Source organism: Lepidochelys kempii, chromosome 7, assembly GCF_965140265.1.
Source record: "Lepidochelys kempii isolate rLepKem1 chromosome 7, rLepKem1.hap2, whole genome shotgun sequence".
NCBI lineage: Eukaryota > Metazoa > Chordata > Testudines > Cheloniidae > Lepidochelys > Lepidochelys kempii.
This window is the reverse complement of record NC_133262.1, coordinates 72,335,512-72,361,537: the sequence shown is the minus strand read 5'-3', so window position 1 is coordinate 72,361,537 and position 26,026 is coordinate 72,335,512. Positions and strand designations below refer to the sequence as shown.

Sequence of the window (26,026 nt, the reverse complement as noted above, 5' to 3'; positions counted from 1 at the left end):
TGTGTGGTGTTCAGCAATATTTTTGGTTGGGGAGACGACAGTGCATCATTCTTGTCCAATTTTAATGAAACAGAAAGGAATTTTAGTCAGACACTTAATAGTCAGGTGAACATGGCATTTGAGTGATGGGTTGTTAAACAACTTGTCTGTATGACGTTTCCTCATTTATCTTCCTGATGCAGAAATTTGTATTACTTCTGGCTGTGGAGGGACCTGATTTTGACCAACAGGAAGGAGCCAAACGTCTTATCAAATTTTTTTTGTCTATGGGAAAATACAGAAAGAAGTACTTAGATGAATTACTGTCCCACCCAGCTGTGGACACAATTTCTACTGAAAGAGGTTGAAAGTGTTAAACCTATTGCTGTGCAAAATCTGCTTCATACTCATTGAGTTTGCAGCCTTATAGCTAATATCACTGTAGATTTTAAAATTCAGTTTTAATAATCTAACTTCTTCTCATTTGTGCTGTTTGTTTACTGGTAGATTTAGAAATGGCACCTAACTCAGTTTTTTATTTTAGAAAATATGTCCATTGCATATCTCTGGAGACTCTCACAAATGATAAACACAGGCAATGTTAGGCCCTGATTCTTCAATCTGATTCATGTGGCCAGACTCTAATGGCTGCACACCAGCTGGCGGGATCAAGGCCTTTCCAGGCATGTCTGTGTCTCTCCCTCCCTGCTTCTCATGTACAAGTCCTCATGGTGTTTAGTTTCACAGTCTGGCAGGGAGGATGTTTAAATCTAATGAAAGCTGCTACTTTAAAAAAAAAAAAAAAAAAAAAAAAGAACAAATCTGTGTGTGTTTGTGTAAAATACATTTTTGTGAAAGTTTAACCTGAATTTCAGCTAATTCAGGGACAATTTAGGTTATGAAAGTTTTGTTTTGCATATATATCTCCATATAATTTTTGACTGATTTTTTTTTTTTCCTTTGGTGAAACTTTCACTTTAACAACCTTGGCCTGAATTAGCTGCCATACTCCCTTGAAGAGTGTGATGGGACTACCAAAGCGAGCCCCGATTGTTTGGGAAGTTTCTGACTTGGCTTGTTTAAATATCCTGTGGACCTGGAGGTTACATCTAAGATGTCAGGCCCTAGGCAACATGTCCTTTTCTCTTCTTCAGAATATGGACTGGTCAAAATCTGATCAAAATGCTAGTAGAACCATAGAACATCCTTGGTGGTGGTAACCAAGCCCTATGTTTCTTTAGATGTTACAGGCAGTCCTTCAGGTAAGGTACACTGATACCTCCTCGCTATCCACATATGAGTATATTGCCCTCTTGAACCGCCACAAAGGCTTTGGTTTTCCAAATGCTATTTTAGAGTCCAAATGTTACCAGGGTAAAGGGAAGAGAAAGCTTTTGTTCTTTTGCTCATGTCCATTCCACGCTAGGTGTGTGCACAGTGTGTGTGTACTGTGGCTGGAAATTTTTCCCTCAGTGGTATCCGTTGGGCTGTCTCTTGCTCCTTCTGGTGCTGCACGCTTATGAACCAGTATAAGGGGCACTGTTGGCCCTACACCCTCTCAGTTCCTTCTTACTGGCTGTGACAATTGCTGGAACTCCTCCTCTTGCTTTGGCAAGGCATTATTCAGTGGTTTCTCTTTAGCTTAATTTATTAGTCTTCTCACACAAGATGTCCATTTGGTTCCTTAAAGGATTAGAAAGACTTTACCCTCAAATTCATGAACCAGTTCTGCCGTGGGACCTAAACCTGGTCCTGTCAAGACTGATGGGCCACTATCATTGTGCCCTGTGCTATATCTCTCCCGGAAGGTCGCTTTCCTGGTGGAGTTACCTTGGCCAGAAGGGTCTCAGAAATTAGGGCCATTATGTCAGAACCACCGTACACCGTATCCTTCAAGGACAGGGTTCAACAGCGCTCCCACCTGGCGTTCCTTTCAAAGGTAATCTCGTGGTTCCATAGTAACCAGTCTCTTTTCCTGCCAATTTTCTTCCCAAAACCACTCAAGAATTCAGAGGAGTAGCATCTCCACTCATTGGATGTTAGACGTGCCCTAGCCTCCTACACTGAAAGGACCAAGCTGTTCCATAAATCCACTCAGCTCTTCATGGCAATAGCAGATAGGATGAAAGGCCTACCAGTTTCAGCCTAGAGAATCTCATCTTGGATAACTTCCTGTATTCATGGATGGTACAAGCAGGTGGGTGTCCCACCTTCTGCCATCTTAACTGCCTACTCGATGAGAACTCAGGCCTCATCATCACTGTTTCTGGCCCAGGTCCCGATCCAAGACATCTGCAGAGCAGCGACCTGGTTGTCAGTGCATGCCTTCTCCTCCCACTATGCCATCACCCAGCAGGCTTGAGATGATGCCAGGTTTGGGAGAGCAGTATTGGAATCCTCATGTCCATGAACTCCAAGCCCCCTTCCTTAGGTACCGCTTGAAAGTCACGTAATGTGGAATGGACAGGAGCAATCACGTGAAGAAGAAAAGAAAGGTTACTAACCTTTACGTAACTACTGTTCTTTGAGATGCGTTGCTCCTGTCCATTCCACAACCCACCACCTGCCTCTCTGTCTGAGTTAGCCAGCAAGAAGGAACTGAGAGGGTGAAGGGCCAGCCATGCCCCTTATACCAGCACATAAGCATACAGCACCAGAGGATGCTAAAGCCAGCCCAACAGATAGCACTGAGAGAAATTTCTGGTGACCGTGCATGCAGTGCGCACACACTTAACATGGAGTGGGCATGAGCAACACATCTCAGAGAACAGCAGTTATGGAAAGATTAGTAACCATTTTTTTCCATATTCCCATGTGTGGATGGAGGGAGGCAGGAAGAATGGGAGGTTGTGAGGAGACCCTTTTAATGTTACCAATTTGTGACTGTTCTATCACATGCAAGGCTTTAATACATGGTGAACACAATTTATCAGCCGTGTCCACCTCCTGCCTGCCTGCTCGTGAATATTTCTGACTTTTGTTTGGTAAGGACACTAGTTTAACCAGCTATTTCTAAACATATGTAACCAGAATCTCCCTCCCCCGGCCCAACATGTCCCAAGTGTAAGATGTCACTTTGAAATGTTGAAAATGCTTCCAAAGTCAGTGGCAATGTGCTCTGGTAAATACACTTCCTAACTGGAGGGAGGGAAAGAGTTACACTGTGCAGTACTGGGTTAACATCAAACCCCCAAAGGATGGAAAATCGCAGATACAGCTGCCATTTTAATTCACCCCCTTGTCTAGAGGACTTATGCTGTCAAGGAGCCAGACCTTCAGCTTTTCGTAAATGGATGTGGTTCCATTGATTTCAAGGTGCTATCAAATTTACATCAATTCAGGATATGTCCATTGTTCTTAAAGTTCTACGCTGCCTTAGATCCAAACTGTTGGGTCAGCTTAGGAGAGTTTTCTGGCAACATTCCATTTCACTGCTGTTATGGCTTTTAAGTTTTAGATCATAAGGGAGGTAATCTTCAGCATTATACTTGGAGCTGAGTATTAATGGACATTGTGACATTATCAGGCCTTGCATTACACTGATGATGTAACCACTAACGTTATTTCATGAAGATTTATTTTTCTTTGTGTTCAATATCTTTAGGCTTTATAAATGACCCTTTCAGCGTTTGTTAAAAGCCACTTTAACTGTGTGTGGTGCCTCTGGCCCTAACCCATTAAAAGACGGAACAACATAGAACTGTCAGTAAAGGACAGATTTTATGTCTGTAGTTACTGATTCCTGAGACACAGATTCCAGTGTAGCGGCTCCTGGCAAATTACCAACTATTACATCACTTAGTCTGTGGAGCTGTGCCACTGAATAGGGTTTCCAAGATTTCTCCTGGAATTACGTGTTTTCTGCTGCAAGTTTTTACGCTGCCATTTCCCTTAATTGTTTACTCACTGTTATTTCCAGAAGATATGGGATTCTCTTTTGTCTCCTCTTGGATCTGCAGGGTGGCTTACTCTTTTGACATTCTGCCTACATGTGAGGCTTTCCCTATTGTAGTCAGTAGTCACTTTCTGCATGTAAGGACAGCAAACTAGAAAATTTTTGCCATAATTTCTATGCTTTGATTTTGTTCATCATAATATTGTCCAGGTGTCAGAATCGATTCACAAAGTGCTGGTGAGAACTTTTAAAGGTGGGCAGTAGGGCAGGCAAGAGATAAATCTTTTCTCTTTTATGAACTTATTTTTCCCCAATAAAATTCATGCTCTGAGAAATATGAGTATGTATTAAGAAGTCTTCTCTAAAAGTCTTCTCAGTGGGCATCTTATGTTACTTCTCCAAATGCCCTTCAGTTGATTTAAAAAAAAAACCACCATCTGATGCATTTCCTTAACTTATTGCTTTTCTCTCCCTCTTTTGGCAAGATTTGAAGACTTCCTTGCCCGCAAGTGGTCCTCAGAGAAGCGCTTTGGTTTAGAAGGGTGTGAAGTAATGATTCCTGCTCTTAAAACCATCATTGACAAATCCAGCGAAATGGGAGTTGAATATTTAATAATGGGGATGCCTCACAGGTAACTGTTCATTTAAAATAAAGGCAAATAACGATGGACTCATTTGCACAGTGTGGTATACACTGCTTTAGGTTTCTGGCCCCTTTTAGAGACTGGGAATGTGATGTTATAAGGGAGGTTGGTAAAACAGGTTAGTTATCCCAACTAAAAGATATATTGAGTATCAATATCACAGAGTCCTAAGGGAGCTATCTCTCAGTGAGGGGCTAAAACTTTCATCATGGGAGACTAGTCAAGGACCTGCTTTGAAATAGGAAGAGAGTCTGGCAGGCATTACACTTCATTCCCCACTGTGGAGTGCTTGGAATTGAGAGGGTGTACCAATTTCCCACATCTTTATCTATACTCTGGAAGGCAGTGCCAGGAATGGGGACACTATTGACGAATAATACCTTAAACAGGAAGGGGCAGAGTCATTTTGAAAAGGGGAAATAAACATCCTTATATTTAAAAAGTGAGATGCACATTTGCTTGTGGGGTTTCTCTTTGGTTCCCAGGTTTCAATCTGCTACAGGTGGCAATAGAATCAACTTTGAAAACACTTTAGTATTTGGAACATGGCTGCTGAGTCACTAATTCTTGTTGAAAGGGTAGTCAGTTTTCTCATAGGTGGGAAAAAGGGGTCCTTATAATTCAGGGAACCTTAAAAGAAGGGATAGGAAAAAATAGTGAACAATATATTATATTCATCATAGTAGGAGAAAGGGTTCATAACCATTCCATGCTATTTTCTCATAACCTTGTACTAGGAGCTACTTTTCATACTCACAGAATGTTATATTAACTTCACAAAACTGTGGGGTTTTTTAGCTTAAAATTTTTAAATACAAAAATCAAGAAATGTAAAATGAAGGAGCTGTACTGTGATAGCAATAAGCCACTCCAGGGGTCCTTAGTTGGGTACTGGGGCATTTTTTTTGGCCTTCTGCCCAGTTGATGAACAGCCCACTGTAGCTTATTGCTATAACCATTCATTAAAATATATTTTCAAAGGATCATATCCTGCCTGCACTTGGGTGTGCATGAGAGTAGCTGTACATATATATCCAAAGGCAAAATATGATGCCCCCCCAAACAGCCAAAATAAGTAAAACTTCCCCAGTCTCTCATCTGTGATAATTGTCAAGTAACTGGTCTAGATAATAGCACTCTACTGATGGCATGTTAGGGTTGTGATAGAAACTCACAAAAGAAAAATCTCTAGCTTGTGGTTAAATACCTAGGCACTATGGAGTGCCAATGGTGATGCAGTAGGGACACTCTCTGGGATGGGTGGGTATGGGTGTGTGTGTGTGTGTGTGTGTGTGTGGGAGGGGTGGGGAGTGATTGGAGGATTAAGGGACAGTATTTGTAGATGTTTAAAATACATTTTTTTTAAATTTCCAAAATTGTTTGGTAAGATTTCATCAAAGAACTTTCTGTTGTTGTTTAGAGGTAGGTTGAATGTACTGGCCAATGTCATCCGAAAGGAATTGGAGCAGATCTTCTGTCAGTTTGATCCAAAACTTGATGCAGCTGATGAGGTAACATGCAACTTTATTACTGATAGAGAATAAGTACTGAATTGTTCTGGATGTTCTTGTCCATGTAAATACGCAGTATTAGGATCTATTAAAGTTCATAATTTTGTTTTGTTAAGTGATCAGAATCAATGGGGTTCACTGATAACTTTATTCTTTATGAAACACTATAGCACATCTTTCAAATGCAGAAAGATTCCTAGTCATTAACTCTAAACAGTGAATTCAATTCACCGGGTATCTCTCTAACATAGTTTGTTTTAGCTCCAACCATCTTCCTCTATTTTGTACAGAGACAAGCATGTTGTCTGTGCTTAGTTAATATGAAGTGTTGTGTTCTGACACCGAGGTATTAAAACAGAAACAAATGTTTTAAAATTTGAAATTATTTTCAATAAAAATACCATGCAGGGTGACACGTAACAACTAGCCAGATTCATTTTTCAGTATGAAGTGTAGATTTTAAATGTTGAATTGGAAGTAGTTTATATGGCTGGCGTACATGAACCTTGACTGTCTTTTGTGTGTTAGGGGTCTGGGGATGTAAAATATCATTTGGGAATGTACCATGAAAGGATCAACCGAGCAACAAATAAGAACATCACTCTGTCGCTTGTGGCTAACCCATCTCATTTGGAAGCAGTAAACCCTGTTGTTCAGGGGAAGACCAAAGCTGAGCAGTTTTACAGAGGGGATACAGAGGGGAAAAAGGTAAAATTACAAGCATGCTAGGATAACTTTTGCTGGTGTGTGTATGTGTAAGTTTTTCTAATAGCCCAGTTTACCAAAGTTTTGAGCTCTAGAAGTGGGAGGTACTTCAAGACACTGAAACATTTCTTTGTGTAATTGGATATGTTGGCCTTTGAACTAAACTAGTAATTTTAAATTAGCACAGGGTAATGCTTCCTAATTCTCTGACTGATTACCAGGTTGATTAACTTAGTTCCTGAACTTGGAAACCTCAGATAGGTTGTAACTTTCACTCAATTGGGAATCAAGCAAAGCAGTCTGAATGTGGACAAGCATGCATGTTATGATTTCTTATTTTTTTTTTTTATTTGAATTGTGGTCCTTCCTAGGAATCCCAGCCGTAGACCAGGGGCCTATGGGGCTGGCCAATGTAAAAATACATAACAAAAAGTTCATGCCCCCTAGGAACTGACAATTACACTTTTATCTGATGCTTTTTTTTTTTTTTTTTTCCTTCATTCGTCCCTTATCTTAGGTCATGTCCATACTACTACATGGAGATGCTGCCTTTGCTGGACAGGGAGTGGTTTATGAAACCTTTCATCTCAGTGACCTCCCATCATACACCACAAATGGCACTATTCATGTTGTGGTCAATAACCAGGTGAAAACCAGAATTTCTTAAGCAATTTGGGTCTGATGACTTCCCATATATTCCTTTTGTTTTATTCTTGTCATGATAGATTGTATATACCAGCCCTCTTTCATTGACTAGAATGATTATACCCTGAAAATGGTCAGCACATTTGGCTGTGCTCAGCATAGGAGACACGGATTTTGTGGGATCCAAATAAGTAGATAAAAATGATGCATTATGTTAGATGAATTAAAGAAGAAATTACCTTCCAAAGTGAAAAGCCTATAATTACTGTCATGTAAAAACTAGGTATTAAACTAAGATTTCAGGCATTCAAAAGAAAAGCAAAAAAACCCCTTTTCTCACACATTAATGGAAGCTTGTTTTTTTCTTAGATTGGCTTCACTACAGATCCCCGAATGGCCCGCTCGTCTCCATACCCTACAGATGTTGCCCGTGTGGTCAACGCACCCATATTCCATGTGAATGCTGATGACCCTGAAGCAGTGATGTATGTGTGCAATGTAGCTGCAGAATGGAGAAACACATTCAATAAAGATGTGGTTGTAGATTTAGTAAGTACTGGGTTAATTTTAACTCTTCACTTTGCATATTTTATGCTAGTCTTTTAAAATAAGTCAGTAACGTCAAATATGTTAATATGGGTTCATAAACATTGCTGCGCTCATTGCATTTATTGGCTTGAATGCTACTGTTAAGTAGTTTTCCCTGCCTTACATTATTACTTGTATTATTGTACTGCCTAGAGCAGGGTTCTCAACCTTTCTTTCTGAACCCCACTCTCCCCAACGTGCTGTAAAAACTCTGTGGCCTACGTGTGTCACAACAACTGTTTTTCTGCATATAAAAGCCAGCCCCAGCGTTAGGGGATAGCAAGCGGGGCAATTGTCTGGGGTCCCGGGGCTATTGTCTGGGGTCCCAGGCCACAGGGGCCCCCGCGAAACTCAGTTGTTCAGGCTTCAGTTCCAGGTGGTGCAGCTCAGGGCTTCAGGTGGTGATGCTCCAGGGCTTCACCCTGCTTGGTGGACCTCCCGAAACCTGTTCGCGGTCCCCCGGGGTCTGTGGACCCTCAGTTGAGAACCGCTGGCCTAGAGGACCCAACCAGAACCGGAGCCCCATTGTGCTAGATGCTGTACCCAAAATAAGAGTTAGCTCTTACCCCAAAGAGAATTATGTTGATTTTAATGTCTCTTTGAGCAAGAACTTTAATGCCTTAAGTTCATAAATCTCTAGAAAGCAGGAAATGTTAGAGAATAGTTTCATGTCGCTCGTTATTGACAGATATGAATCTTCCCTGTGTAGGTTTGTTACCGAAGGAGAGGCCACAATGAAATGGATGAACCCATGTTCACCCAGCCCTTGATGTACAAGCAGATTCACAAGCAGGTGCCAGTGTTGAAGAAGTATGCTGACAAACTGATTGCAGATGGGACTGTAACACTGCAGGAGTTTGAGGTACAGTATTCAGCAGAGGTAGAAGGCCATTTGTGATGTTGTTTGCAGAAGGAAGTGACTGCATGCTGTTTCCTTAACTACTTTTTGCTTCACTACTTTGTTGCCTTCATTCTATTCCTTTTTCTGACTGTCTTTTGTTTTGTTTTACATAAAATAGAAAATAGTACTACTGGAGAAATGTGTGGCAGGAGATGAGCTTAAATTTCATTGCTTACCTCACATAAGGCTTAAAGATGGAAAAAAATGGAGGATTGTCTCTAACTGGTGAAGCTGAGACACTTGTGTTGATCTGCTATGTACATAGCTACTATCAACCAAGAAGGACTGGAATGTTGTGTAATAATTAAAATAATACATGGTACCTAGAAAAACAGGTTCTCCTCAGTTCTTAGGCTGATACAGTGATAAGGTAGGGCTGTTAAGGCTGTTAATATTGGCTATGTCAGTGCTTCAGCAGCCTTTGAAAAATCGCAAATTAGTATGATTTAAAGAGCCTAAGTGGAGGGGAGATACATGGAATCAAACTCATCTCCCTGCCTTGGATCTGTGGGAACACCAATTCAGAGGTGTCTGAATATTCGTGATTATATCTACAGCATCTCTAATCATGGGAGCTTCTTGTTGGAGCATCTTATGTAATTGACGATTGTAGGCAATATGCTGATGTTTACTCAGAATAGGATAACAAACTCATTAGTTTTGTGCCTCAGTTGTATTGAACCTGTTGTGCTCAGAGTTCAAAGAGATAAGTCTGAACTACCATATAAAAATTAAATCTGCAGATTTTACTATATTGGTTATTCATATTAAACTGGCTAACTCTTTATATTGTACTTCTATACTTGTGAAAGTGGACGTAGCAGTAGCAGCACTGTAAAACAAGGCATTGCAAGGGGAGACTGTTCCAACTTTTTAGGAACATAGGATTCTAGATTGAACCAAAGATCACTAAGTCTGGTATCCTGCTTCAGGCAAGAACCGTGCCTAATAGTTAATGAGATGGCCCAGATCCACAAAGGTGTTTAGGCTTTTAACTTCCACTGAAATTAATGGAGGTTAGGAGCCAAAATATCTTTGTGGCTCTGAGCCATTCTGCCCACAGTACCCAAATAATGCACCTAGACAGTTATACAGCTAAGCTACATAGGGTGCGTGGGGAATTCCTTCCTGATCACTGTAGTGACACTGGAAGCCAGTTGGATAACCCTAATCTTCATATGTATGGCAACAAATTACGTGTTTTGTTCTGATGCTGACATGGAATACCACTTGCTATTCTAGTGTTGGATCTTTCATCTAGTGTTGGATCTTTCTAACATGCAGCAGAATCTGCCCAAAGAACCAAACAGCAGGGTGGTTTTGTTTTAAGAAACGGACAAATGTGTTTTAAGAGGTTTTGAGCTGAGCAAAACTCCAGTAGCTCCACTGAGATTAGTGGAATTACTCTGGGTTTACCCTGGCGTAACTGAGATAAAAACCTGGAATTTTGTGTGCTGTAATGTGGATGTTTTTATCGCTTTGGAATGGTATGCACTTTCTGTAAGCAGTATGTCAATTTTGGGGTTTTTTTAATCTCTAACTCCTTTTATATGGAAACTTGTTGTTCTATAGGAAGAAATTGCAAAGTATGATAAAATCTGTGAAGAAGCTTATACTAGGTCTAAAGATAAGAAAATTCTACACATTAAGCACTGGCTTGATTCACCTTGGCCTGGTAAGTATCCTTCAAATACCCTAATGCCAGTGAGACTGGTTGGTGCCATTTGTGCTTTCCTTTTGAACCAAAATCCTGCCACCTTTATTGAACCCTTTGTTAGGCACCACATCCTTCTGAAGTGAAGGATTTTGTTCTTGGTTTGTATATGCTAGCAGAACGAAAGGATGCCAAAACTGTTTGGCAGAGGTGCAATTGTCAGTACAGCTTTAGCAATGGATGTGGCAAAAGCAAGACTTTATCACTTGGAAAACCGATTTTTTTCAGTCTCCTATTAACAGAGAAGTGATTTATCTGTAATGTTACCTGCCTTTATTGCTTCAGAGAGAAATTCCACCTCTGTGGACCTCTATTTTCAGGCCTTAAGCAGGTCTGAAATGGTGCATGTGTCTTGTGCTGACTAGCTCTCTGCACATGTTTTGAATTTCAGTCTCAATCAGAGAAAGTAAAACAGCAAATGAAAGAGCCATCTTGTGTGTGTGTGAGATCAAGAATTGTTCCGTATAGGGCCTGGAAATAATCTGTTCCCTAATTTAAAAGGTGTGGAAATGGCTCTTGGCTGTTGAAAACAGGAGGACATTTTAAGAGTGTTTCTTTTAACAGTAAAATTCTTATGTTTTTATTTTTATTGCAGATAGAGTAACTGTTCTCTTAATAATTAGAAGCCTCTATTCATCCAGAATGCCTTATAAAATTTCTCCTTCCAGGGTTTTTTAATTTGGATGGAGAACCAAAGAGCATGACTTGTCCTCCAACAGGCATCCCAGAAGACATGCTGAACCACATTGGCAATGGAGCTAGCTCTGTGCCCCTCGAGGGTTTCAAAATACATGGAGGTCAGCTGGATTCTCTGCTATATCAGACATTGCTTTCTTTGTCCTTTCTTTGTTTGTTTCTACACATCAGTCGCAGGGTAGTTGCTCTTCTGAGGTACTTTGGTAAAGGGGAGGAAGGAGCTGGTGATCTGCCTTCACAATTCACATATGCCACCTTACTGACAGGTGGGAAGGTGACAGTGAACATACTACTGAACTATTCTCCATCAAGAATTTAATATTCTTTTATCATAGCACCTCTCTCCTAACCTTATTAAAGTAAATTCCTTTTCTCTGTGGTCTTATAATGTGGAGGGAAGTGAGAACATCTTTGTAACATGCAGCTGGCATGTTACAAAGAAGGTAAGACTGTAACTACCCAGACTAATCAAGGCATCTGTTCTTTTTCGGATGTGTAATTCATGGCATGTATGTCTTCACTTGTGCAGATGGACACATGCTTGTATTCTTTAATACATAGTATGAAAAGATGTCTGTACTACAAGTACAAATCTAACTTGCTTCCTGAAATGGGAGTTCTAGGTCTGAGCATGTTTTTAAAATACTAAAGGCAGTTATGATTGTGGAGACCACTCCTTATGATGCTTTCCTTGTGGGATAAATAATTTCCTCTCCATACAAGGACTCAGCTTAGTCTTTTAATGGTTTTGTTCAATATCTTAATTAATGATCTGGAGGATGGTGTGGATTGCACCCTCAGCAAGTTTGCAGATGACACTAAACTGGGAGGAGAGGTAGGGATAGGATACAGAGGGACCTAGACAAATTAGAGGTTTGGGCCAAAAGAAATCTGATGAGGTTCAACAAGGACAAGTGTAGAGTCCTGCAGTTAGGACTGAAGAATATAGCACATGCACCGCTATAGACTAGGGACTGAGTGGCTGGGCAGCAGTTCTGCAGAAAGGGACCTAGGGGTTACAGTGGATGAGAAGCTGGATATGCGTCAACAGTGTGTCCTTGTTGCCAAGAAGGCTAATGGCATTTTGGGCTGTATAAGTAGGGGCATAGCCAGCAGATCGAGGGACGTGATCATTCCCCTCTATTCAACATTGGTGAGGCCTCATCTGGAGTACTGTGTCCAGTTTTGGGCCCCACACTACAAGAAAGATGTGGAAAAATTGGAAAGAGTCCAGCGGAGGGCAACAAAAATGATTAGGGGGCTGGAGCACATGACTTATGAGGAGAGGCTGAGGGAACTGGGATTGTTTATTCAGCTGAAGAGAAGAATGAGGGGGGATTTGATAGCTGCTTTCAACTACCTGAAAGGGGGTTCCAAAGAGGATGGATCTAGACTGTTCTCAGTGGTAGCAGATGACAGAACAAGGAGTAATGGTCTCAAGTTGCGGCGGGGGAGGTTTAGGTTGTATATTAGGAAAAACTTTTTCACTAGGAGGGTGGGGAAGCACTGAAATGGGTTTCCTTGGGAGATGGTGGAATCTCCTTCCTTAGAGGTTTTTAAGGTCGGGCTTGACAAAGCCCTGGCTGGGGTAATTTAGTTGGGGATTAGTCCTGGTTTGAGCAGGGGGTTGGACTAGATGACCTCCTGAAGTGCCTTCCAACCTTGATATTCTATATTCTAGTCAAACAATACTGTTTGTTTCAAGAAATCATTTTCTAGTAAAACCACATGGCATATCTTTGTACTGTGCTTGGTGTGAGGAAGTTTGGTCAAACTTTCTTTCAGCTTGTCGGCAGACATGACACATGTAGTCCAATGACTACATTAAGTCTTGCTACTGAGAGTCAAGTGCTTTCTGGAAAAAAAACAAACAAAACTTAACCCTTAGCATCAAGGGGCTTAATTCTGAACTAGTAACGCTACCATGATTAAAAGTTAAACATTAAATGATTAACTTTTAATTATGTTTAATGTTTAAACAATTAAAAGTTAGCTAAGTGGGAAGTGGTCTGCACTAGCATGCCAAGGTCTGAGCATAATTTCTTTCTCCCTGTGCTGGTGGAATCTGAAGGCACTAGAGAGGCAGTATGCTCAGCCTGTGGGGAAGAATGGAACCACCTGACACAATAACCCCCATTTACCTTGTCCATATCAGGTGAAGGACGGTCACCTGGGTGTGAGGGCTGTTCTTCAGCATAGGATCCTCCCTAGAGAATCTTCTTCCCCTCTGTAACCACTCTTCAAAAAATTAAATGTCAATATACATCCGGAAACCTCTCAATGTCAGCAGCTGCAATAGGACCTTCTGTGTGTACTTTTCCTTCAAGAGTATTAAACGTAGCAAGCAGTGGTAAGGGGATCCCTAATTATGTTAGCATGTTTATTGAACCAATTACTGTATTAACTTTAAAAATCTGGTGTGCATTTGTGGAAGAGGTACTGGATTGCTGTGACACTTTGATTAGTTTTAATATTACTGTAAGAATAATTTTAGGTGTGGATTGTACACATTCTAATTAAACATAGCTTTCTATTTCTCTGTGGAGTGGCATTCCTCTAAGACTATCTGTATACTGTGACAGGTTTCCGAGTAGCAGCTGTGTTAATGTGTATTCGCAAAAAGAAAAGGAGTACTTGTGGCACCTTAGAGACTAACCAATTTATCTGAGCATAGGCTTTCGTGAGCTACAGCTCACTTCATCGGATGCATTCAGACCAGTGCATCCGGTGAAGTGAGCTGTAGCTCACGCAAGCTTATGCTCAAATAAATGTGTTAGTCTCTAAGGTGCCACAAGTACTCCTTTTCTTTTTGTGTATACTATGAGTGTTACTTCCCCTGCTCATATACTGAGCTTTTAGTCTGGATGTAGCCTTAGGCAGTAGTACTCTAACTCTGGTCTGCAGAACTCTTTCAGGTGGTTCAAAAGGCCACCAGAATAGATGGAGAAGGAAAGGGATTGGGGAGCTGGAATGGAAGGTGCTCTGTGAAGATGTTAGTGCTTTTTATCCAGAGCAAAAGCCACTGCTTAGATTGTCTGGCAGTACCTGTAGTCAATGGCCAGTCTGTGTTCTGCCTTGCACATATTGATAGAACTTTACTGTGCAAATCTCCAACTGGGGATCCAGGTTAAGGAATGAACCTCCCCCAAGTGCCCCATTATAGTGCACTAATCGTAAACCACCAGATGAGCTGTTTAAGATTTGAAGTAATTTTTGGTGACTGAATCTTGAGTTTATTGGTTAGGAGTGTTTTATGCGATTAAAATTCCTAAAACGACGTTATGGCTATGCTTTCAATTAAACATCTTCAATGTTTGTGTTCAAGTGGCATTTAATTAGCATAAATAATTTGTCTAAGTCGAACTACAATTACCCATCAGGAGGAAGATTCTGATAGTACACTGTAGCAGTCAGTCCTCAAATACATTTTCAATAATCCTTTGCTATGTTTAACATACAGATTTCTTGTAAAATCCACATCAGTACAATTTGGGTCACTTGGTGAGAAGGCATGTTATATTTGTTTGTACTGCATCAATATTGTGCTTTACAGAGCGGTCTCAAGACAAGAACCCTCTGCAAAGAGATGACTGTGTAAAAAAACAATCAGTGTACTAATTAGAGACATGGGTTGGAAAGTTAGAAAGGTATGTATTTGAGTGGTGAAACAGAGCACCTGATTATCTGGAGAAGGGAACACTGTTTGTTAGGGAGGTTATTGGCATTTTGGAAAAGTATGATTTGAAGGAAGAGAGAGTTGCAAACTGCTTGACTGAGTGTGTAAAGGGGGTTTCAGGTGAATGGGGCTTCCTGGAGGACAACTTGGAGACGAGGACGTGGTGAAGGGAGTAGTTAGTTAGGTAACCTGGGCATGGACAAGGGTCAGATGAAGAGAAATTAGAACAGAGTGGAAGCAGAAGCTAAATGTACATAACTTAGAAGATCAGGATGAGTGTTGAGAAGCTAGTGAAGGAATGTGAAATGGGGCTGGAAAAGATTGGGTAAATGGAAAGTGTAGATGGATGTTTTGGACAGATTCAAAGCAGGCTAAAGAGGAAAGAATCAAGGGGCTGGAAGTGAGAAGGTTGTGGTGATTGAAATTAGATGTATCAAGGGCAAGGGTTTTTGCGGTAGGAATGGGGAGAAGCAGAGAGAAGGATTTTGGAGGTGTTGCAAAGGGGGCAAATGGCAGGATTTAGTAACGGTATCAATATGGAGGCAGAAATAGAGAACAGAGTAAAATATGACACGCAGTTTGCGAGGCTTGTATTCTCACTATTTGATTTACACTGACATAAGGAGTTTTCAGTTTTGTTCTCTGTGAAAGTCAGTGAGGGTGCACCTTGTGCTTTATTTGTTTACTTACTTACTTACTTAAAATTTCTGTGCAATTGTAAAGAATGAAGAAATTACAAGATCTTCCCTGTGGAAAACAGCTGGTGCATAAACCATATGCTATCTGAAAATCCATATCTACTTCAAATTAAACAAAAGTCCATATTGAGACAGGTCTAGTAGTGTAAAATACAAAAACTGAACCAACCCCTGTCTGCTAATTTCAATCTTCTACAAAATAGAACCAAATCTATTTAAAAAATCCTTTTGTATTGCTGCACAATGATCTTCCTGGTAAACTCTGTATCTCACCTTATTTCCAATCACTAAACCGTGATATAAATAACTGTTGTAGTTTAATATTAATCAACTGTTGGTTCTGTCAGATATTGTCTAGCTATTTCTAGCCCTCTCTTCTTGATCTGTATCTTAAGCATGGTTGTGTGTTCTTGGATATACTAGGATCTGTGTGTGTTTGTTGTTTTTTTTAACTTGTGCTGCTGCTGGTTTGGATTTGCCAAGTACAGTGGGTCAGCATATAACTGTGGGAGTAACCATTCAAACTTGATACTCTTCCCTGGCTCAGCCTCTGCTTTCTGAGAGATGTGAATTTAATATGCATGTGAAACATTTATGAACTAGCCTCTTTAATTCCCAACTGTTACCCCATATAGGGCTTTCTCGGATCTTGAAAGGCCGATTGGAAATGACCAAGAACAGAGTGGTTGACTGGGCCTTGGGAGAATACATGGCTTTTGGATCTTTGCTAAAAGAAGGGATCCATGTCCGACTGAGTGGGCAGGATGTGGAAAGGGGCACTTTTAGGTGAGTACCAAGTTGGCTGCTGCCAAATACCAGTGGATGAAAAACTGCATGCAAATACAACTAGGGGTTCTCTTATGGATTATGATACTCTGGAAGGAATTATAGGCTTACAGTAACTAATTACATATGCATTTTGTGTGCTGTGTGTGTGTATCAATCAGGTGTCTGTATGTTTTATGTTTATATACTTAAAGATAACTTCCATAGGATGGAAGGATATAAAATTAGCAGCAAATGAATACTTGTTTTTATTAATGTTTAATAATTGTAATTGTTGTTTAACCTTTATATTGAGGTAGTGCCCAGAGGACTTGTTTAGATCTGGGGCTCCATTGAGCTAGGTGCTGTTAAACTTGTATGAGGAGACAGTCCTTTCCCTGAAGAGTTTAAATCAAAGACAAGTTATATACCAAGGGGGAGGGGAGGGGAATGGGTACAACTCAGTATATACAACTTTTATATATATTTGTATTTTTGTAACTAAAGACATGTCAGCTATCCTCGCACACCCCCACCACCAAATTAACCATCAGTAACTGGCTAATTTCTTATAGCTGTTACAGCAGAGGTAAGAAGTAAAGTGGGGTTTGACTGTGGAGAACTTGCTGGCTGTGGTGGTGGAGGGTGTTTGTGCATTTAGGACATTTGTGGAAGAAGGCACTGATAATTGTAGGGAAAACTGACAAACAGAGGAGGCTGCGATTTGGGATTTGGTGGAGGGAGAGAGGCCAGGAGAATGGAAATGTAGATTGGGGGAGTACTTGACATGATTTTAGTTGCTCTCCCCAAGGACATAAAAGGCAGAGCAGGCTCAACCATCCTTCAATTCCTTCTTACTGCCTATGGCAGCATGACAGAACCCCTGTGGTGTCCACTCTCTCCCATACTGTGCTAGTGTTGGTCAGAACTATAGTTATGTAGTTTGGCAAGTATGTGGTTTATATAGTTAGTCACCCATTAGCAAAAATATATATACAATAGGCTGTCAAGCGATTAAAAAAATAATCATGGTTAATCACACTGTTTAAACAACCATAGAATACCATTTATTTAAATATTTTTGGATGTTTTTTACATTTTCAAATATGTTGATTTCAATTACAACACAGAACACAAAGAGTACAGTGCTCACTTTGTTTATTTTTGATTACATATATTTGCTATAAAAACAAAAGAAATAGTAGTTTTCAATTCATCTCATACAAGTACAGTAATACAATCTCTTTGTCATGAAAGTTGAACTCACAAATGTAGAATTATGTACAAAAAATAACTGCATTCAAAAATAAAACAATGTAAAACTTTATAGAGTCTACAAGTCCACTCAGTCCTACTTCTTGTTCAGTCAGTCACTGAGACAAACAAGTTAGTTTACATTTGCAGGAGACCATGCTGCCCACTTCTTGCTTACAATGTCACCTGAAAGTGAGAACAGGTGTTCACATGGCACTGTTGTAGCCTGCATCACAAGATATTTATGTGCCTGTTGTGTTACAGATTCATACGCCCCTTCAACCACCATTCCAAAGGACATGCGTCTATGCTAATGTGGGGTTCCGCTCTCCAAAGCAGTGCGGACCAACACACATTCACATTTATTATGTGAGTCAGAAGCCACCAGCAGAAGACTGATTTTTCTTTTTTGGTGGTTCGGGTTTTGTAGTTTCCGCATCAGAGTATTGCTCTTTTAAGACTTCTGAAAGCATGCTCCACACTTTGTCTCTCTCAGATTTTGGAAGTCACTTCAGATTCTTAAGCCTGGGTCGAGTGCTGCAGCTATCTTTAGAAATCTCACGTTGGTACCTTTGTGTTTTGTCAAATCTGCAATGACAGTGTTCTTAAAACAAACATGTGCTGGGTCATCATCCAAGACTAATATAATGTGAAATATATGGCAGAATGCGGGTAAAACAGAGCAGGAGACTTACTATCCTTCCGCAAGGAGTTCAGTCACAAATTTAATTAACTCATTGTTTTTTTAACGAGCGTCATCAGCATGGAAGCATGTCCTCTGGAATGGTGGCCGACACATGAAGAGGCATACGATGTTTAGCATAACTGGCATGTAAATGCCTTGCAATGCCAGCTATAAAAGTGCCATGCGCATGCCTGTTCTCACTTTCAGGTGACATTGTAAATAAGAAGTGGGCAGCATTATCTCCCAGAAATGTAAGCAAACTTTTCTGTCTTAAGGCACATCTACGCTGGCAAAGTTACAGCGTCAGCAGTTACAGCGCTGCTCAGAGAGCTCAGAAGGAAAACCGCTGTTGTGTGTTCACATGGACAGCTGCTTGCGCAATAGCGTGTTCATACTTGCGGCACTTGCAGCGCTATTTGGAGCGGTGCAGTCTAGGCAGCTGTCCCATAGAGCACCTCTTTCTCTTTTGCCGCTAAGACTTGTGGGAAGGTGGAGAGGGTCGCGGGGCATCCTGGGTCCAATACCCCATGATGCATTGCTTCGCATCCAAGCAAACCCTGTGCTTCCGTCCACATTTGGCGCCATCTTTCAACAATTTGTGTACTGCGCGCCCTGTCTTTCCGGCTGCAGGAATGGATCGTGAACTGCTGACCAGTATGCTGCTCACTCTGACCAACACGTCACGAGTGGCATTGGAGTTATTCCTTAAACTACAAAGTCAAGAGGAGTGCGACATTTATCTCACCACGCATAGTAGCCACGACACGAGATTGCTTGTGGCATTCACGGAGGTGCTGACCACGGAGGAACACTGCTTTTGGACTCGGGAAACAAGCACTGAGTGGTGGGATCACATCGTGATGAATGTCTGGGTTGACGAGCAATGGCTGCAGAATTTTCGAGTGAGGAAAGCCACATTCCTGGGACAGTGTGATGAGCTTGTTCAAGTTGTGCGATGCAAGGACATGAGAATGAGAGCTGCTCTGTCATTGGAGAAGCACGTGGTGATTGCATTGTGGAAGCTGACTACTTCAGCCTGCTACCGGTCGGTCGCTTAACCAGTTGGGACTGGGAAAGTCGACCGTTGGACTCATGCTGATGGAAGTGTGCAGGACCATTAATTGCATCCTGCTCCAAAAGACCGTGACTCTGGGCAACGTGTGTGAGACTGTGGATGGCTTTGCACAAATGGGCTTCCCTAACTGCGGAGGGGTGATAGATGGCATGCACATTCCAATTCTGGTACCAGACCACCTAGCGATCAAGTACATTAATCACAAGGGGTATTTCTCAATGGTTCTCCAGGCACTTGTGGATCGTTTCACAGACATTAACGCAGGCTGGTCCGGAAAGGAGCATGATGCGTGCATCTTTCGGAACACTGGTCTGTTCAAGAAGCTGCAAGCAGGGACTTTCTTCCCATACCAGAAGATCTCCGTAGGGGAAGTTGAAATGCCCAATGTGATCCTGGGAGAGCCCGCCTATCCCTTAATGCCATGACTTATGAAGCCGTACACGGGGCAACTTGACAGCAGCAAGGAGCAGTTCAACAACAGGCTGAGCAAGTGCAGAATGACTGAGTATGCATTTGGCTGTTCAAAAGCCTGCTGGTGATGCCTGCATGGCAAGCTGGACATGGCCGATGACGATATTTCTATGCTTATAGCCGCGTGCTGTATTCTCCATAATATTTGTGAAGGGAAGGGTGAAAGCTTCACTCAGGGCTGGACTGCAGAGGCTCAGTGCCTGGAGGCTGAGTTTGAACAGCCAGAGACCAGGGCTATTAGAGGGGCACAGTGTGGGGCCATAAGGATCAGTTGCAATTTGGGGCTGAAAGCCACTAATATTTGTTGCTATACTTGGGATTTTAGTGCTTTTAATGCTAGGAGGTGATTGGTGCACGTGATGCAAGAAGGGACCTTAACATAATTGTATGTTGCTTTGCAGTGCTCTTTTTGCTTTCACTTAATAGAATAAAGATTGTTTGTTTTCAAACCAACACAATTCTTTTATTAAAAGACGACAACTGGAGGAGAGAGTCAAACAACAAAAATACATCAGCAGGGAGGAGAATGGGGAAAGAGAGAGTCTCCAGAGGACGAGTGGTCCCAGGACAGCTACAGAATTGTGTATGTCCAGGAGTCATACCCAACCTTCTCCTTTGGAGTACAATGCAGCGGGTGCTGTACGTCAGCAGGGCCAAACTGCAGAGGGATGGGTGTTGAGTGCAATGGGTAATAGGAGTCCACGCTGCTGGACTGCGAGGAGGGAGGAGTGGAATGCTGTGGGTAGAGAGTGGAGCCAGGAGGTTGATAACAGTGGGGTGGCAGTGTGTATGGGGCACATGGGAAAGAGTTTTGTGACAGCAGCTGCAGGGGAGGGTGGGTGTGGAGCTGCTTGGTTTGAAGAGCCAGTGTTGCCTTGAGCGTGTCAACTTGGCGCTCCATAACATTTAAGAACCGCTCCACTTCTTTCTGGTGTGCCGCGTTCTCCTTTCGTTCCCTCTTCTTGCTGTCCCGCCTTTCCTTCAATTCCTGTTTCTCAGCAGCAGAGTGCATCATAACCTCATGGAGAAAGTCCTCCTTAGTTCTTCGTGGCCAGTTGCTAATTCTGCGCAGCCATTCTGCTGCCGATAAGGGAGGCTGGCCTCCCAAGGTCATCTCTGTGAAGTTGAGGATCTGGATGACCTTGTAAACTGGAGTAATAGGAATAGGATGAAATTTAATAGTGAGAAGTGTAAGGTCATGCATTTAGGGATTAATAACAAGAATTTTAGTTATAAGCTAGGGACGCATCAACTAGAAGTAACGGAGGAGGAAAAGGACCTTGGAGTATTGGTTGATCATAGGTTGACTATGAGCTGCCAATGTGATATGGCTGTGAAAAAAGCTAATGTCGTCTTGGGATGCATCAGGAGAGGTATTTCCAGTAGGGATAAGGAGGTTTTAGTACCGTTATATAAGGCACTGGTGAGACCTCACCTGGAATACTGTGTGCAGTTCTGGTCTCCCATGTTTAAGAAGGATGAATTCAAACTGGAACAGGTACAGAGAAGGGCTACTAGGATGATCCGAGGAATGGAAAACTTGTCTTATGAAAGGAGACTCAGGGAGCTTGGCTTGTTTAGCCTAACTAAAAGAAGGTTGAGGGGAGATATGATTGCTCTCTATAAATATATCAGAGGGATAAATACCAGAGAGGGAGAGGAATTATTTAAACTCAGTACCAATGTGGACACAAGAACAAATGGATATAAACTGGCCACTAGGAAATTTAGATTAGAAATTAGACGAAGGTTTCTAACCATCAGAGGAGTGAAGTTTTGGAATAGCCTTCCGAGGGAAGTAGTGGGGGCAAAAGATCTATCTTGCTTTAAGATTAAACTCGATAAGTTTATGGAGGAGATGGTATGATGGGATAACATGGTTTTGGTAATTAAATATTCATGGTAAATAGGCCCAATGGCCTGTGATGGGTTTTTAGATGGGGTAAGATCCAAGTTACCCGGGAAAGAATTTTCTGTAGTATCTGGCTGATGAATCTTGCCCATATGCTCAGGGTTTAGCTGATCGCCATATTTGGGGTCGGGAAGGAATTTTCCTCCAGGGCAGATTGGAAGGCCCTGGAGGTTTTTCGCCTTCCTCTGTAGCATGGGTCACTTGCTGGAGGATTCTCTGCTCCTTGAGGTCTTCAAACTACAATTTGAGGACTTCAATAGCACAGATATAGGTGTGAGGTCTTTTTTAGGAGTGGTGGGTGAAGTTCTGTGGCCTGCATTGTGCAGGAGGTCAGACTAGATGATCATAATGGTCCCTTCTGACCTAAATATCTATGAATCTATGAATCTATAAGTTTAAATGCAACATTTTACAGAAGCGATATTGTTTGCAACACAGACAACACTAGTTCAGTGCTTTAAAACACAGCCTGTACTCTCACACCTGTCACTAACTGGCTCACCCCAGGCAAGCACACATGAGCCACAAGACCTCCTCTCCTGTTTGCACTTCACCAAGATCCGACTGCTGTGGTTGGCTAGGCTCCTCCAGGGTAGAAAAGAGCTCCTGGGCATGCATCTCTGACCTCCGAGTCATCCTCTGCCTCTGGGTCCCACTCCCTCTATTTGTCCATGATTTCCTCCTCCTGGCTTGGTCTACTCTCGACTGGCACGTGAGCCAATGAAATAGCCACAGGGGCCTTTGCAGTGGAGGTGATCGCCACCGAGTATTGTGTCCAGCTCTTTGTAGAACCGGCAGCTCGTGGGCACAGCACCGGAGTGGTAGTTTGCCTCCCATGCCTTGTGGTAGGCATTCGCAGCTCCTTCACTTTTACCCTACACTGCAATGTGTCCTGGTCATGGCCCCTTTCTGTCATGCATAGTGAAATCTGTCTGTAGGTATCATAATTCCCATGGCAGGAGCGCAGCTGGGACTGCACAGCTTCCTCTCCCCAAATGCAGATGAGGTCCAGCAGCTCAGCATTGCTCCAAGCGGGGGATCGCTGGGTGCGTGAACCAGGCATGGCCACCTGGAAAGATGCGCTGAGACCACTGCACGCGTCACCGAGCAAACAGGAATGGGACTTTCAAATTTGCAAAGGAATCTACGGGGTGGGGATGACCGTTTGTCACCTGAGGGCAGGGCAGTGGAGTTCAAACTGAAGACCATAATTTTTCCTTAGATAAGCTTCAGTTAGGCTAGCTCCTCTTCCCTCATGCAGGGATACTAGCTAAATCTAGTATATATAAATCTAGTGGCAGAGGCTAAATCTCCAGGATTTGAGACTTGTCCCTCACATGATGCTTATATGTCTATTAACAATGGGCATTCCTGATGCCCTCCACTGCGAGGGAAAAGGACGTATCCTGGAGTGGTGTTCAGTATGTCACTTTTTCTTCAAACATAGTGGCTGCTGCTCAAGAGGGATCAAGACAGCAGAGACCTCCAAAGTCCATACCAAGAGAGAAGGACCCAACAAAATTGGATGTCTCGGGCCACAAAGTGTATTCATCTGCTAGCCTCCATATGAAGGTGGTTAAATATTCTCTCCAAATATACGGGGTTAAGTTGTCCTCCGAAGGAGTACCAGGATTAAGTCTATCACGGTAGAGGGACAGTTGACTGCCTAAACTTCATTACAGGCTGTGCTGGACATGTCTGACACTGGTGTGCACTATGGCCACTGCATTAGCCATGAGGAGGTCAACATGGCTTCAGTCCTCAAGGATGCCCAGGGAGGTCCAAGCCACTATCAAGGCCCTCCAATTTGAGGGCAACGAACTATTTAACATTATACAGATGATGCCCTCCATTCCTTCAAAGATTCAAGGATGGTTCTGAGCTCTTTGGGCCTCTGATGAAATGGAGAAACTGCCAACCAGCATGGCAGGGGTTAAAGAGAGCCTTTGGGCCCAGCTAGTCCCGCTCCATTATACCTGTAGCCAATGGCAGGCCTGGAGGGGAGAGAATAAGAGAGAACCTGGCTCAATCTGAATCTGACCAGTGAAGAGGCATGAACTAGCTGCCTCCCTAGGTGAAAGGAAGGGTCACTAGCCTGCCAGCCAAGGCTTCCACCAGGGAGGAAGCACTGTCTTCCCAGCCAAGGGAGACTGTGGAGGAGACCTAGGAGCCTCCAGCAACTGAGGTAGATGGGTGATTGAAGCACAGGGACATTGTGGAGTTTGGCCTCACTAAACTTATGGCTGCCTCACCCAAAGGAACCTGACACAACAGCAGGGCACTGCAGCAAGTCCATGAGGGGGTGCTACTGGAGGCAAGTCACTCCAGTGACTTGGACTATAGGGGCCACACCCCAAACTGAAGGGACAGTGCTAAGAAGTAGCCCAGGGCAGTGGATTTAGACTCCCTGCTGAGAGGTCCCCCTGTTCAGGGGTTGGCTCACATGGGACCCTGAGATGGCACCAGGTGGAGAGGGAGGGCCTGGGTCCCCCTACCCCACCACGTAAAAGACTTAGGCACCTTGCCTAGAGGTCAGGTGCACCAACAACTAGGCTGCCTGGCCCTCCAAGCACCCTGTTACAGGGTCTTTGTGTCCCAACCACAAGGAGAAAATGATCACCGCAAGAGCAGTCTTTTAGCCAGTACCTATATCCAATGTTACAATCAGCCATAGAGGACCTCAGAGCCACTGAGGGTGAGACAGATATTCCATCATGACCAACCCTCTGCTGTCTTTTCTGCTCCCTCGCAGTCTAGGACTTCCCCCTGGCTGCAGGTTTGATGCCATCATTGAGAACCTGATAGAACTACCAGAGAATTTTTTTGCATTCTTACACCTCTTCTACCACCTCTGGACAGCTGCCTTTTTTATTTTCAGAAAGGCTTTTTTAGTTTGGGCTAGGATTACCTCAGATCGCTGGGTCCTGGAGATCATAAGCAAGAGGTATCCTATTCAGTTCCAGTTCCTTACCACCTCTCCCTAGTTTCTGGATCTCTTTTTTGGGTACCCTTCTTCTGACTGTTAAAACAAGTAGACCCCTTCTACAAATTGGAGCAATGGGACCTTGAAGTTCAGGAGCAGCTATTTTTATTCCTTTTTTTTTTCCCTCTTATTCAAAAAGGGAAAGGGGATTTGCACCCCATCTGGGACCTTTGGCATATCAAAATCTTCATTTGACATTTCAACTTCAGGATGGTGACTTTTGCCTCTGAAATCCCCTTTTTGGATCTTCGGAGCTGGTTTGCTGCTCTCATCATGCAAGATGCCTATTTCCGTATATCAATCCATCTGGCCCATAGCAAAAACCTCAGATTCCTGGTAGGCACATCTCTCGACCAGTACAAGTCCTACTCTTTGGTCTTTTCTACAGCATCAAGAATATTCAGCAGTCCTGGCAGCTCATCTAAAGAGACAAGGGATACAAGTCTACCATTAAGTCGAGAGAGAAATCCACACTGACTCAGACTCAGAGCGTAGCTCACAGAAGTGGTATTAGACTTCAGGACAACAAGGCCTACTTCTCACAGCAGAGATTTCATACCATAGTAGGTCTCATCAACCAGCTCCAAGCCCACCCAAGAACATCAGTGAAACATGGCTCTTATTTCTGTGACCTAATGCACTTGTTACACAGCATGCCAGACTTCACCTATGCTCTATGCAAGAGTGGTTGAAATCTGTATCTGCCTAAGACCACCGTGCATGTGGTGGTCATGGTCCCCCAAGAAATCCTTTCCTCATTTAAACTGGTGGAAGGATCTCCTCAGATGCATGATACTGTACTCTTCTAAGCATTTCTACCTGCCAAGACTCTGGTAACAGATGTTTCCATGTGGGGTGGGGCGGTTTACCTAGATCAGCTTCAAATTCAGGCTTGTGGTCCTCTCAGGAAACTCTCCTTCATAGAAATGTTTTAAAGCTCAGAGCCAGCTACCTGGCATGCAAAGCATTCCCACCTCCTCTTCAGGGACCCACAATACAAATGCAGACAGACAACACTGTAGCTTTGCACTATGTCATTAGACAAGATGGAGCAATATTATCCCCATGCTTCAAGCGGTCTCTCTCCCGAGCCTGCTGGGAGCTGGTGTGGGGCTCCTAATTACTGCATGTTTTCAATGCCACTCCTCTCTCCACACTGGCCAACCAAACAGGCAGGAAGCAGCGGTCTGGGTTGGAGCTGAGCCAGATGGATGGTGGCACATAGTGAT

At 42.8% G+C, this 26,026-nt stretch overlaps 1 protein-coding gene across 4 annotated transcripts in view; it reads left to right on the top strand.

Annotated features, from left to right (window-relative positions):
- OGDHL (oxoglutarate dehydrogenase L) overlaps positions 1-26,026 on the top strand; it is a 109,577-nt gene that overhangs the window by 44,952 nt on the left and 38,599 nt on the right. For 2 of the 4 annotated variants that reach the window (XM_073353298.1, XM_073353297.1), the window contains exons 7-15: positions 4,360-4,506; positions 5,939-6,029; positions 6,558-6,737; positions 7,252-7,380; positions 7,749-7,928; positions 8,677-8,829; positions 10,441-10,543; positions 11,251-11,379; positions 16,288-16,438. In XM_073353298.1, the coding sequence (XP_073209399.1) occupies positions 4,360-4,506; positions 5,939-6,029; positions 6,558-6,737; positions 7,252-7,380; positions 7,749-7,928; positions 8,677-8,829; positions 10,441-10,543; positions 11,251-11,379; positions 16,288-16,438 (1,263 nt within the window). Of the gene's footprint in view, positions 1-1,138; positions 1,242-4,359; positions 4,507-5,938; positions 6,030-6,557; positions 6,738-7,251; positions 7,381-7,748; positions 7,929-8,676; positions 8,830-10,440; positions 10,544-11,250; positions 11,380-16,287; positions 16,439-26,026 lie in introns of those variants that run through there. The other 2 variants (XM_073353300.1, XM_073353299.1) reach the window with 2 other exon arrangements.